The sequence below is a fragment of the Pseudonaja textilis genome, chromosome Z, assembly GCF_049901715.1.
Source record: "Pseudonaja textilis isolate UNSWEBS1 chromosome Z, rPseTex1.2, whole genome shotgun sequence".
Taxonomy (NCBI): Eukaryota; Metazoa; Chordata; class Lepidosauria; order Squamata; family Elapidae; genus Pseudonaja; species Pseudonaja textilis.
This window is the reverse complement of record NC_142008.1, coordinates 79,053,542-79,067,602: the sequence shown is the minus strand read 5'-3', so window position 1 is coordinate 79,067,602 and position 14,061 is coordinate 79,053,542. Positions and strand designations below refer to the sequence as shown.

Here is a 14,061-nt window from a genome sequence, read left to right as displayed (position 1 = left end):
ACCATTCAAAGTTACAATGGCACTGAAAAAAGTGACTTATGACCATTTTGCACACTTATGACCATTGTAGCATCCCCATGGTCATGTGATTTACATTTGAATGCTTGACAAGTGACTCACATTTATGACAGTTGCAGTGTCCTGGAGTCATGTGACCACCTTTTGCAACCTTCGGTCAAGCAAAGTCAATGGGAAAACCAGATTTACTTAACAACTGTGTTACTAATTTAACAACTGCAGTGATTCAGTTAACTAATATGGTGAGAAAAGTCATAAAATTGGGTGAAACACACTTAACACATTTCTCATTTAGCAACATAAATTTTGGGCTCAATTGTGGTAATAAGTTAAGGACTACCGGTATGCATAATTTTATGGGTTTGGACTAATTTTAAACATTTCATCAAATTTAATGGGGGGAATCAAACTTACCCCTGTTGGCTTATATATTATGTTATCCCCACTAAATCGTTCTGGTTTGGAAACAGACCTAAGGATTAAAATAATTTTGTTCTTACTATTCTAGGATATGAAATAACAAAACAAACACTGAAATAGTAACACATCTTTAATCATTGGCTCAACTCAGATATCATGCTAAATGATCATTAATTTTAACCATTGTTTATTAATGAAGGCAAAAACAAAGTCGTTGGTGTCAAATGTTTTTCTGCCCTGCACAAGGATATATTTATTCAAACAACACATCCTAATTTAATTATTATTCTAAGTGCTAACTGCAATGAACAAACCAGCAAATAGTTTAAAATTCTGGTTTCCTATCTGAAAACATAGTAATGGCATGTAGACTTATACATTGCTTCACAGTGCTTTATAGCCTTCTCTAAATGGTTTACAGAGTCAGCATATTGTCCCCACAATTTACCATCCTTGGAACAATGGAAGGCTAAGTCAACCTTGTGCTGGTCAGAATCAAACTCCTGAAGTGAGCAGTGAGCTAGTCTTCAGTACTTCATTCTAACCACTGCGCCACCACAAACATAGGAGCTTTTCAATTTCTGTAATCCTCTGCCCCGTAGGCTGATTTCCCAATGTTGAATGTGTATAAGAAAGATACAGTAACAGTAATAGGCTTGCTGTTTTATGGAAAGAGCAGTTTCAAGACCAAATTTGAAAAATATATATTTTTAAAAAAGCTTTCATACCATTGTTAAAGAAAGGATGCTAATATAAAACTTTTGGGAATTATATGTTAATTCATAAGGATAAAAGTTATATTTTCAATAACTAATATAATTTTATTTAACCTATTGCAATTATTTCTTACATTTAAAAATCTTACCCAAATGCAGCTAGGAAGACACAATCATCATGCAAAACATTCGCTACTTTTTCAAAGTTCCTGTAATTATCAGAGTCTTTTTGTTCAAAATAGCCAATAATGTTTCTTTTATTGCGCTGTAACACATAAAACATAACATAATAACATTCTAGCTCACTCTTTAAAGAAATTAATATTTTCATGAATTCTATAGTTCTTTAAACAGAACAGATGATGTCTATTAGAATCAAATGTAATATTGGCATAAAAATATAGTCCAGGATCTCAACAAAAATCCTGCAACAAAGAAAAAAAGTGCAGAAAATCTTGAAGGTATTAATCTTATTAATAATATTCTATCCATTTTTATTAAGAACCTATATTTTCATAGAAATGTTTTACATGTGTCTGTGTAAGAGATATCACCTATTTCCATTTATGAAGTAAAAGTGTTACTACAGAATTTATACAATAGTAGATAAATGTCTATCTAAATATATTAATGGGCTTGAAATACACATAAAATTCAAGATTGTCTGCACATCTATTCTTATTTACAGGAGCCCATAAAAAATTATAATGACTGTTTGTAAAGAATATTTAATACTCCTTTTATTTTTTCCCATAGGAGAAGAGGTAGATAGAGAGGGAGTAATTGACTCAAGGTTATCTTTGAACACTAACAGTAGACATAAATCTGGCTCACCTCTGTCTTAATCCAGTCCCTTGTCAACTTTGGATAGTGGCTGTCCACATCCATGAGTATAATCACTTGGAAAATTTAGCACTATAAATTATATGACTAATAAATTTGCTTTCATGGCAATGTAGATCACATAACCAAAATTACCCTCCAATATTTGCAATGCTACCAAGGAAGATATTAAAATTAACATTGATTTTAAAAATATTATAAAAGTGGTTACAAGACTTCTAAACAGTCTTTACTAAATGAGTGTAACTTGCTAATCAGCTAACTTGGGTTTTCCAATTTATATATGGCAATCAACATATATTTATATGCATACAAACTCACATCAAGAAAGTTAATTTCTTCCAAGCTTAGTACTTCTCTAATTGGATTGCTTTTCTGCTGGCGGATATAATCTGCTATTGCTGTTACTGATCTCTGACCTCGATACTCTCTCTTCATCATCATTCCATTCCGGAACAACTTCAAGGTTGGGTATTTACTTATCCTATACCTTTGAGCTATGTCAGCTGAAAAACAATTATAAAGTATTTGAAAACATGTACATTCAAGTGTTATAGTTTACATTTCTTTACGTTTATGTACAATTTAGAAGGAATAAAAATTGTATTTCATATCTTTTAAAAAAGATAACTGCAAGAAATAATTAAATTTTGTGCCTTTAACTTCACTTATTTACAAACAATGAGTCTAATAAAACCTCAATTATCTTTGTACAGTGCATACTTTTTCTTCATGGTCACTGCAAAACTCATCCATTCCTATTTTTAATTGTTTGCTTGAACTGTAAACAAAATAATGTTTAATAAAATTCCCTCAAAACATACATCCAAGCATTAATCCCAATACTAAAATAAAAGTGCACTTTTTACCAATTATAGAAAAAAACTTGTGAGGGGTTCTTGGTGTTCTCTGACCTTGGCTGTTTTCCTATAGACATTTCATTACCCAAACAAATCATCAATGCTAGCCTTTTCTAAAGTAGCACACACAAAAGATGCAACTTGGATTTCCTCCTAATGCATCAAGAGTATTTTGAGGCAACCCCACAAAACTTAGCTCCAGTCTTCCTCTTATAAGACAGCTGATAAGGTATTAAGAAACAGAGTTGAAGGTTTTACTTATTTTACAAAGGATGATAACAAAATTAGTTGGATAAATAAATTTATCCAAAAAATTTAGAGCAGTGTTTCCCCAACATTTTTTCTCCTGTGACCACCTTATTTTTTTCCCTATGATCCCCCAAGGTGCTATTACCAAATACAGACAAGGGGCAGTAAGTGTTGGTTTTTTCTAATGTCAACAAGATAGCGTTTGTAGAATAATATAGTAGTAGTCCTCAACATACAATTGGTTGGTTAACCACAACTGAAGTTACAATGACTTCAGAGAGGCATCTTTATGGCCCTTAAGGAACTTCCAGCTTTAGACTCCGGTCCAGCCCCCCTAATCATCATCTTTCTTCTTCTCTGCACTCTTTCCAGAGCTTCAATATCTTTTTATATTGTGGTGACTGAAACTGGATGTAATAGATGCATCAGCAGATGTAAAATTTAGCTGAACAATTCTCTTTTCTGCAGCCCCCACCACCTGATACATTACAATGAATTCAAAGATTGGAAAGTCCTTCATCTTCTACCAAACCTAAACCAGCTCTAGAAAAATGGTTTTCAGATTAATTGAAAATCTGGACAAGGTCCTGAAAGCATTTAAACAATATTACAAAAATGATTTGAAATATTTTATAAGCTAAGAGAAGGCTAAACTACCCCATCTAGGTATTCAGGAATGACTTAAAGCACATATTAAAGGATCTAGGATCTACAGAAGTCTATAGTAGAGTTTTGGGATAATCGTAATCATTGACTTGAAAAATCAAGAGGATCTCAAGAATCAATGCTTTGAAGGATCTGTGGAAAATATATTACAATGGTTTCAAAGATCTCTATTTTTCCTTTTTTACTAGTTTATAGTATAAAACACAAAAATGTAAAAAAAACCAGTAAGAAAAATAGGGGAGGGAAAAAGGAAGGGAAAAGTGCAAAAAAGAAGGGGAAAAGAAAAAAAGCCGTTGACTTCCAAATCCTTTCGATGTAGTAAAATAAGATAGTAACATCAAACCTCAACTTTTTACTTTCACATAGTAGTATAAACTAGCCATTTCTATATCAACAAATTTATGTAATCAGTAAAACCTAAAATCAAAGTTGCATTTTTCCCCTACTTTTTCAATTTTTTTTCTACTTCAAACACAAGAAGCAAAAGTATTTTTATTTTTTTTCTTTTATCAAAACAATCAATTTAACCATTTCTGCTAACTCCATTAACTTTTGCAGCCATTCATGCATTGTGTGAATCGAAGAATATAATATCAAAGCTCCACCCAAAATTTTCAAGTCTTTTTTTATTAAAACCAAAAGAGACATTTCTGGTTTTATCTTAATATTTAAGAATCTTCTGTATTAGAATATGAATCCCACTCCAACATTTCTTTGCTTTATCAAATGCCCACAATAATGATAAAAAACCCTTCTTTACATTTGCATTTCCAACATTCATTTGAAGTACTTGATAATTTATTTCATGTTAAGCACTGAAGATACATCATCTTATAAAATATTTCTTTTAAATTATAATTTACTGTAAATTTTAAACCTTTCACCCACATATTCTTAAACTTTACATTATATCCAAAGTTCCTTGTCCACCGAGGCATACAATGTTTCACATATTCACTTTCCAAATTCAAATTCAATAATGGTTTATAAATTTTAGCAAGGATCTCTAAAAATCCTCTCATTATCTGAAGAAGCCAGACCAGTTTTGGAAAAATGGCTTCAAAAATCCTTGAAAAACCTGGAGAAAGTCCACATGGAGCCAAGATCTCTCTACTCACTCTCTATTCTACTTCCCTTGGAGGGAAACTCCTCCAAAGGCCTACAGAAACAGAGGTCTTATCTCAAGGATTTAATCTTTGTATTTGCAGCCTTTCAAAGGAATTCCCCTCTGTAAATGGAGAAGAGAGGAATTCCTCTGAAGGGTTGCAGAAACCAAGATCAGATCCTGAAGATCTGAGATCTGTTCCAGCTGTTCACCAAAACATTTCTCCACACAGAGAAGAGATAAACTTCTCTGGCAGATTGGCTAAAGGTAACCCAGATACTGAAGATCCTAGATCCATATCTGCAGCCTGCCTATTATCTCTGTCTGATTCAGCTTGGCACTTCACAGGCATCCTGCCATCAAAGGCTGAAAGAGGGAAGCACTCAGGATGAAAGGGCAATAAAGCTGTGTGTGTATGTGATGGGAAATTGGGAAAAAGGAATGATGGATGATAAAGACCAGAGCAACCAGATTATTTTGTACCAGGTACCCTGAGAAATATGCAGATTAGGTACCCTGAGAAATATGTGGATTACCCCCAAACATCTTACTGTGAAGCTAGTCTTGTGCTCAAGAAGGTTTGAGTGGAGAAACTATATGCCAAACTGTCCAAGTGCAAATTCCACCAGAGAAAAATTGACTATCTCGGCTACTGCATTTCCCCATAAAGGTGAGGGCAATGCTAGAGTGGGCTCCTTCCCACACCTGGAAGCAACTGCAAAGCATTCTGGGATTTGAGAACTTTTACCACCAATCCCTTTGTTTGCCCAGATAGCCCTTCCCATCATTAATCTACTAAAGACAAAAGGGGAGGGGAAACCCAAACCCAGCCAGTCACTTAAATGGACTGTGGAATGCCAGACTGCATTTGAACAGCTTAAGCATCTGTTTGCAGAGGAGCCAATGCTTAAACACCCAGACCTCAATTCCCCCTTTGTCATTCAGGCAGATGCCAGTGATGTCATTGTTGGCTCAGTGCTTCAACAGGAAAATGAGAAAGGAGTCCTACAGCCATGCGCCTACACTTTTAAAAACCCAAATGAGATGGAGCAGAGATGGGCAGTCTGGGAAAAGGAAGCCTATATAGGGTCTATATAAGGTCTATCTATCTATCTATCTACCAAATTTTTACAATCTAGACAACTGTCCAAAAATTGGGGCAGAAATACATTGGACCTTTCCTCATTAAAAGGATTATTAACCAGTAACTGTAGAACTTGACCTGCCAAAAATGCTCAGACATGTACATCTGGTATTTCATTGTAGCCTATTGAATCCAGAAATCACATCTTCCTTGCATCTCAAATTGCAACCACCCCTCGCCCCCATTATGATCAAGGGAGAACAACACTTTGAAGTCAAAGACATTTTGGACTCTTGTATACATCAGGGAAAAACCCAATACTCGATTTTCTGGAAAGACCTTTCCCCTTCAGAAACTGAATGGGTCACCTCCTAACAAATTAAAGCCCCAAAACTGTTTAAAAAATTCCATGACAGATACCCAGAGAAAACCCATTGAACTGTTTGCTAACCTCTGTCAAGGGGGGCAGAATATCAGCTGTGTGATTCGGCTTGATGCCTCACAGACATCCTACCATGAAAAGCTGGAAGGGAGGGGGAGGATAAAAGGGCAATAAAGCTGTGTGTGTATGTGATGGGAAATCGGGAGCGAGGGAGTGACAGGTGATAAAGATCAGAGCCAGCATCCCCTGGCCAGGCACTTTGAGAAATATGCGGATTACCCCCAAACATCTCTGCTTTCTCAAAACAACTTGGTGAGTTCCAGCTGGTTGGAAACAGACTGATCACTGGGGAGGGATGAGTTGTGTGTGAATGTTTTTTTTATCTTGAGAGCTCTGGTGAATTTAGAGCTGGTTTGACTTTACTGTAACCAACACCTTTAGTAAAAGAGCCCTTTAGTTTTAACAACTGGTGTCGAGAGCCCTTCTTTCCTAAGGGACCAGATTGGGGAAGACACTACTAGAGTAATCCCCCTTCTACACAGAATGGGGAGTTGAATTTTTCACTCTATTTGCTTAATGATGTGAGAGATTGCTTAACAACAATTGGGAATGCCAGAATTGTGGTTGTTGAGTGATGCAGTCACATAGGCAATTCTCTTAATAATTGCTTCAATCAATGACTAAGATTACAGTCCTAATTGTGGTTGTTAAATCAATGGTTATCTATTGTCATTTTTCTGTGGTATCCTTAGCATGTAGCTTTCTATTATATGTTTTTATCTGTGGCTCCTTGAAATATCTTACAACCCACTGGTTAAAAATAACTGTTTTAGAGCACTGAGTCATAGTGCTGAGATGCTGAATACAACTAAAAATAGCAGTTTCCTGCAACTGTTATAGGTAATCTATTTATGGGTTATAAGTTTTAAGAAAATCTGTTTGCAGGTCCTGTTGCATGTGACTGTTGGGGCAAATTAAGACAATTATAATTGAATGATCTTACAGCAAATTATATTCTAGGACTCTGGTGGCATATAAAAGGATATAACATTTTATATCTCAGTTAATACACTCTCAATATCATTATTGTCATTCCTTAAATATTTATCCATAAATATATCAAACAATCAAGGAGACATCATAATAAATTTATCATACATTTATATAGCCATGGATGTGATAAAAAGCAAAAAAAGAAAGGAAGAAAAAAAGCAGTACCCCCCCTAGCTGACATAAAACTGTATACAAATTCTCTGTGTTTTGCTTTTGTGATCCCTTGTATCCTTCAAGTCAGAATTCTGCCAAAACCTTCTCAACTAACAGCATCCTTTCTTCCAATTGTCAGGTACAAATGCAATGTCCTTGTATGTATTAAACAAATTACATAACCACACATATAACACTGAGCAGCATTCTGAGTTTCTGTTCAAGTGTTTCTCCCGTAAGGATGCACTGAGGATTTTTATTTAAAAATTTAATAATCTGTAAGTCACCTAGAGTCATCTTGTAGGGGAGATGGGCAGAATAGAAATTTAATAAATAAAATTAATAAATAATCTTGACAGCTTTAGTTCAATATGTCCCATTTTCAAACCCAACCTCGCCCATTTTAACAGGGTTATTTGCATCATACCTAATTTAATTGTGTCCAGTTTTATTTTCAAGCAGTTATCCTGCTGATAGGCTTACACGATCCAAGAGAAGACATCATTTCAAAAGATAGGATGCCTGCCATTAGAATCAGTGGCTCATATGCTTTTTAAATTGCAAGTGGGCTTAGAAATGTAAAAAGAAGTTACTTTCTCCTCTGTTAAATATTTCTATTGGTAGACCAATCGTTTTAGCAAGTTACTATGTATGTAACAACTCTACAAATGTTACTTGTATTTTATTTACAATTTAAATTAAATGTCAGAAAAAACATAATTGTTCAATTTTTCTGGAAAAAATCTCTTTTTTCTTTTTTATATATGTCCTTTTATTTTAAATAGCACACAAACACACACACACACACACACACACACACACCTGAAATATCCAGGAGAAAATCTAAGGAGTCTGCTTTAGAACCCCAGCTTGTACATGTTTCCCTTATAAAATAACATTAATTGGTAACTCAGTTACAAAAATATTCAGAAATTCTCAGGCACAATGAAAATAATAATGCCAGCAACTAAATAAAAGTATTAACCACAGGATGCAAATTGGGCCATTTAGAATTAACAATTGACTCATTTTTTATATAGTAGTTAAAGTAAAATAATTTTAGATACCATATTTTAGAAACTTTAAAAAAAATATTTGATATACTATACAGGGGATGTTTTATTTCATCCTTTATCCTCCTTATTGCACATTCCAAAATAATAGATATATTAAAGCAATCAGTAAGGTCAACTTCATCAATTACATTGACTCAGAGTGAATTATTTCAAAATTATGTTTTGGTCTCCATTTCAAATATGTATTCAATAAATTATCCTTCACTATAAATAAAGTAATTGTAAGCTTTCTACAAAAACTTGCCTATATAGGAATGATGAGTTGTCACGTTACTAGATACCATTCTTGGCGATTACCAAGCCTCTGGCTCATACAATTTCAATTTTTCTTTTAAAAGTTATTGGGGTATTCTGCTTAACAAAGTACAAAACTTTGCTGGTCTATTTATCCAGAATGTAATAAATTTTAAGGAAAATTCGAGGAATATGTTTTACAGAAGGAATACAACTTTGTCAAAGATTGCAAAGTATGACAATGCATAAAACAATAAATGTTGATAATGACACAACAAAGAAGGAACATTTTATCATATAGTATACAAAACAGTCAAAAGTACTGGAAGAAAAATAACTGAAATACCCCCCAAAATCATAAAATATAATCTGAATTAAAAGCACAAATATTTTATTAGGTATGATTTTAATGTACGTTGATGAAAACAATTACAATTTATTAAAATATATGCTGATAGTAGCAAGAATTAATCTGGCACAACAGAAGCTAATCCTTGCTGTCAATTCAAAATGGAGATGCTAAAATTGGAAAAATATCTGGCAATGGGAAACCTAACCGTGTGTGTATGTGTGTGTGTGTGTGTGTGTGTATTCATTAGACATCCCATTAATTGCAAACAAGAATTATTCCTTTTTATACAATCTATTATTCAGCAAGGCACCTAAGTCAATTAGTAAAAGAGAAACTTCTTAAAATAATTGAAATTATCCAAATAGAAATAAGCAGCCATCACAGATAGTCAAACCATAATACAAAAGTATGCTATTAGCAACTAGCAGTTATGTTGGTGGGAATGAAAGTAAAGGAAGGGGGAAAAGAGAGGACTTAATAGAACACTTTCTCTGTGATGCTATTTTTATTTTCTTTTTCTCATTTTTAATTTTTAAAAAAATATTTTTCACTTCAACCTTGCTTTAATGTAAAGTTTAATTTTATGTATGTATTTGTATATGTATTACTGTCAGTCCTGTACTGACTTAGACATTTATGAAAGAAAAACCCTCAACTCCATCCTGTTGAAGTGAAAGGTCCTTTTACTAAAGGAAAAATGCAGCAAAAGTAAACCTAGATATAAATATTCCCATGCAAAATTTGCACTTTTCTCTTTCTGTCCCCATTTAACAGGTTCATCAGTGTCCAAAAGTATTCCTTTTTGATAAGAACTGCTTTGAGGTTTGGCGCCTCTTGATATAGCTTCACATTCTGTTCCCAGGCCGAGTGTTCTTGGTGGCTGGCTTATTCTGGCTTGACACCTCTGATTCTTGTCAGCTTGTCTCTCTCCTTCCTTTTGTCTTCTCCATTCCCATGCCTGATTCTTACTTCCCAAAATCCCTCCCCACTCCCTTGCAATTTATGGCAGGATGCCAGTGAGGCAAAGAAACTGTAGATGGCAGGACTGACATTCTGCCCCCCCACCACCATAAAAAAAACTTCAGAAATGAAAAATAATTAAGAGTGAAAGTGAACCTAGTTATAATTCAATGCGGTTTATCTGGATACTTGTCATGAACTTTTCAGAGAAGTTTAGGGGCTTGATATGCTGGTTTCTATCCATTCTGTTTCTGAAGGAGCAAAGTCCTTCCATGCTACTAGATACTGAATTTTTCCTCTGTGCTTACAAAAGTCTATTTTTTTTAACTTCAAAGTAATGCTCTCCTACAATTAGGATGGAAGTTGGCTGTGGTTCCATTGCAGGGTATAGGGGAGAGGTGATTGCCAGTTTCAATAGCCTATAGTGGAAGACTGGGAGAACAGCCTAAGCATTTTTGATGGGTCCAATTGAATTGCTATTGAATTGATGATTTTGTTACTTGGGAAAGAGCCAATATATTCGGGCCTAGTTTTTCCTATAGTTGCCTGAACTGCAAATACTTGGAGAGGTAATCACCCACATTAAAGGGTTTCAGCTTGGTTCTTTTCTTGTCGGCATGCTTTTTATAATGTTTTGTAGACAACCAGCCAGGTGCTTTGAAGTTCCACAGTCCACTTTACTAGTGATGTAGTTTTGTGGTTTTTCCTGGGGCAATTTGGGTATGGCTAAAATGTCCTGACTAATAGTGATCTTGAAAGAGGGGAACCTGGTGCTACTATGAACTGTGTTATTATAGGCTACCTTGGCAAATGGGAGGAAGTCAGCTCAGTTGTAAGTTGTCTTGGTCATAATTAATGTAGTATCTCAGGTATATCAGACTGCATTCATGCGTTTACACAGCTCATTCATTTGTGGATGATAGGAGGAGTTAAGTCAAGGGTCTTCAAACTTGGCAAGTTTAAGACTTGTGGACTTCAACTCCCAGAATTCCTGAGCTAACATGACTGGAAGAGGAATTCTGGGAGTTGAAGTCCACAAGTCTTAAAGCTGTCAAGTTTGAAGACCCCTGAGTTAAGTCCTTGAGTGGTGTTCAGCAATTTTAAAAACTTTTGCCAAAATTGTGAAGTGAATTGGATTTGTGATTGGAAATGATTCATTAACTGGCTCTGTGGAATCAGTACATGTATAGTTTGGCCAATGTGTACACCAAACGAAATTTGAATCATGGCACAAAGGGTATCTGTTTGGACAAGAGGCTGGTGACCACCCAAATTATCATATTTCCTGAACTGTCTGGTAACTCCATAGAGATTTTGTTCCAGGGTGCCTGGGGCTTTGTCGCTGGCTGAAGGAGGCCTAGGACATCTTTTGGCCAACCAGGAAACGGGGCAACTGACCACATAGAGTTCAACATTTTTTTTCAAAGAAGATCACCAAGATTGGCACTTAGTTAGGTGTAAGGTTTTTACAAGGCCAAAATGCTCTGCCATTTTTGATTCTTGACTTTTGGGTGGGGTTTGAGGTATGGTGCAATTGGCTTGGTGCTGCTAGAACCCTTCAACCTTTTTTAATGTGGTCTTCAGAACTGTGAGCAATTCATCTGCCATTTGTGATTTGTTCTTCCCTTCCCTCCCCAATGGTTGGGCCTGCCAACTATTGGGATGGGTTGACTGGTCTAACAATTTCAATATTATTGTACTGGGACAGCTTGAGATGCAGTTACCCAAATGGTCTATTTTTTGTATATGGAATTTGTACTTAGAAAGTTTGGTGTATAGCCAGGCAGCGCAGTTTCTTTAACACCATTCTAACTTCACATATTCTACCATAGTTTTGGTGTAGATTAGAATGTCAACCAGATAAACTAGATTCTCTTTATTTAGTTGTTCATGTGGGACCTTATTAATTAAGACCTGGCCATATATTCTTGACAACTTGCTTATTCCAGTTTGACACCTCTGGTTCTTGTCAGCTTGTTTCCCTTGCCACTTTTGTCTTTCCCATTCCCCTTAGAACCCATGCCAGATTCTTACTTCCCCAAATTCCTTCCCTCCACCCCTGCAATTTATAGCAGGATTTCAGCAAAGCAAAGAAACTGAAGATGTAGGCCTGACAATTACATTCTTTTTCTGATTTATTGTTGTTTGCTTTACTCAATTAATCAAAAATAAAACTAGGAAAGGGGAGAAAATAACCCTGCGGAATGACTTCAGTCCATGTATTTTCAGTGGCATTGTGCAAGATGTAAGGGAGGATAACCAGTTCTATTTCTGGAAAATATTTTTTACTAGCTCATAATATCATTTTAGTTCTATTTGAAGTCTTACCCTGTGAAGGGATGATCTGGGTTTTGAAATTAATGAGTTTATACGCACTGATTTCTAGTGCAACAAGACACCAAAAATTAAATTAAATAAATAGATATAAAAGTTTGCTAAATCTTATTGTATAAATTACTACTTAATTAACTGTGAGTACCAAAGAACCTTCCAAATTCTAATAGTATAAATTAACCATACATTTAAGTTCTGGTCAAGAAATAAAAAATCATCAACAACAAAAAAGTTAGACGCTGGACTCCTTCATCACCCAGGATAACTCAAGGAAGAATAAACATTCATGCAGACTTTCCCAATTCACATTCTCTTCAATAACCGATCACTCTTCTCATATATAGATTTAGATTATCCCAGCCCTTTTTCATTTGAAAAATGGAAAAAAAATATTATTTTGGTAATTAAAGGTAGAATTTAAAAAAAAACCCATAGAGCAAGACTTATGCCTCTTGCTCTTACCATAGAGCAAGAAAATAAGTATGGTTTAGCATCTCTCCAACATGACTATAATTTTGAATTTCAAAAATGAGAAGTTTAGGAAAATTAAAACATGTGTTTCAGATACAGATAGTCCTTGACTTACAATCACTATTGAGCCCAAAATTTCTGTTGCTAAGTGATACATTTGTAAAGTGAGCTTTGCCTCCATTTTATGACTTGTCTTGCGACAGTTAAGCGAATCACTGCAGTTTTTAACTTAGTAACACAGTTGTTAAATAAATCTGGTTTTTCCATTGACTTTGCTTGTCAGTAGGTTGCAAAAGGGGGTTACACCCAGGGCACTGCAACTATCATAAATATGAACCAACTGCCAAGCATCTGAATTTTGATCATATGACCACAGGAATGTTGCAATAGTCATGTGAAAAATGGTCATGTCACTTTTTTCAGTGCTGTTGTAAATTGTTGTAAGTCTAAGACAACCTGTATTGTTATTTTAAACAAAAATAAGTAAAAGTTGTATTAGATTCATAGTTTTTTATTGTGGGGCAAGCTGAAATGATCTCATTTCTTGGCACAACTTATAGCAACTGAGTGTGTAGCCTCAGTTTTTACCCATCTAACAAGCTGCTTTATCAAGATGTTAAATTTTCTATAAAATGTTCCTGTAACTGTAATATTATTTTCAAATATGTAATTAGTTCCCCATTTGATGAAATTTTAGGGTGGAAAAAGAAATAGCATTTTGTAGTTCAATGTTGTTCTGTACTTGTGTGTGTGAGAGAGACAGAGACAGAAACACAGAGAGATAGAAACAAGAGTGCTTTTCTTCTGTTCAATCATGAGTGAAACATACATCTAGAGGGATTCAAATTGTTCAAAAGAAACAGACCTAACAGAAGAGGTAAGAGTTGCACTATATTGAAGAAACAATTACAACTCTATAGAAATGCAACAAAATCATGATGAAAACCTTCTATAATGCGTTTGGGTTAATATACAAGGAAAAAGGAATGAATGACGTTGCCATAGAAATATATTAGACCACCCAACCAAACAGGGAAAGATTTTTGCTAATCAGTTACATAAGGTGTGCAGAATGCATACCACAA

General features: G+C 34.8%; 1 protein-coding gene across 1 annotated transcript in view; it reads right to left on the bottom strand.

Moving 5' to 3' along the window:
- ERP44 (endoplasmic reticulum protein 44) overlaps positions 1-14,061 on the bottom strand; it is a 62,197-nt gene that overhangs the window by 17,959 nt on the left and 30,177 nt on the right. Inside the window, exons 5-7 of the mRNA XM_026702365.2 lie at positions 2,319-2,503; positions 1,304-1,419; positions 433-490 (exon numbers count right to left, since the gene is read on the bottom strand). Of these exons, the coding sequence (XP_026558150.1) occupies positions 433-490; positions 1,304-1,419; positions 2,319-2,503 (359 nt within the window). The remainder of the gene's footprint in view (positions 1-432; positions 491-1,303; positions 1,420-2,318; positions 2,504-14,061) is intronic.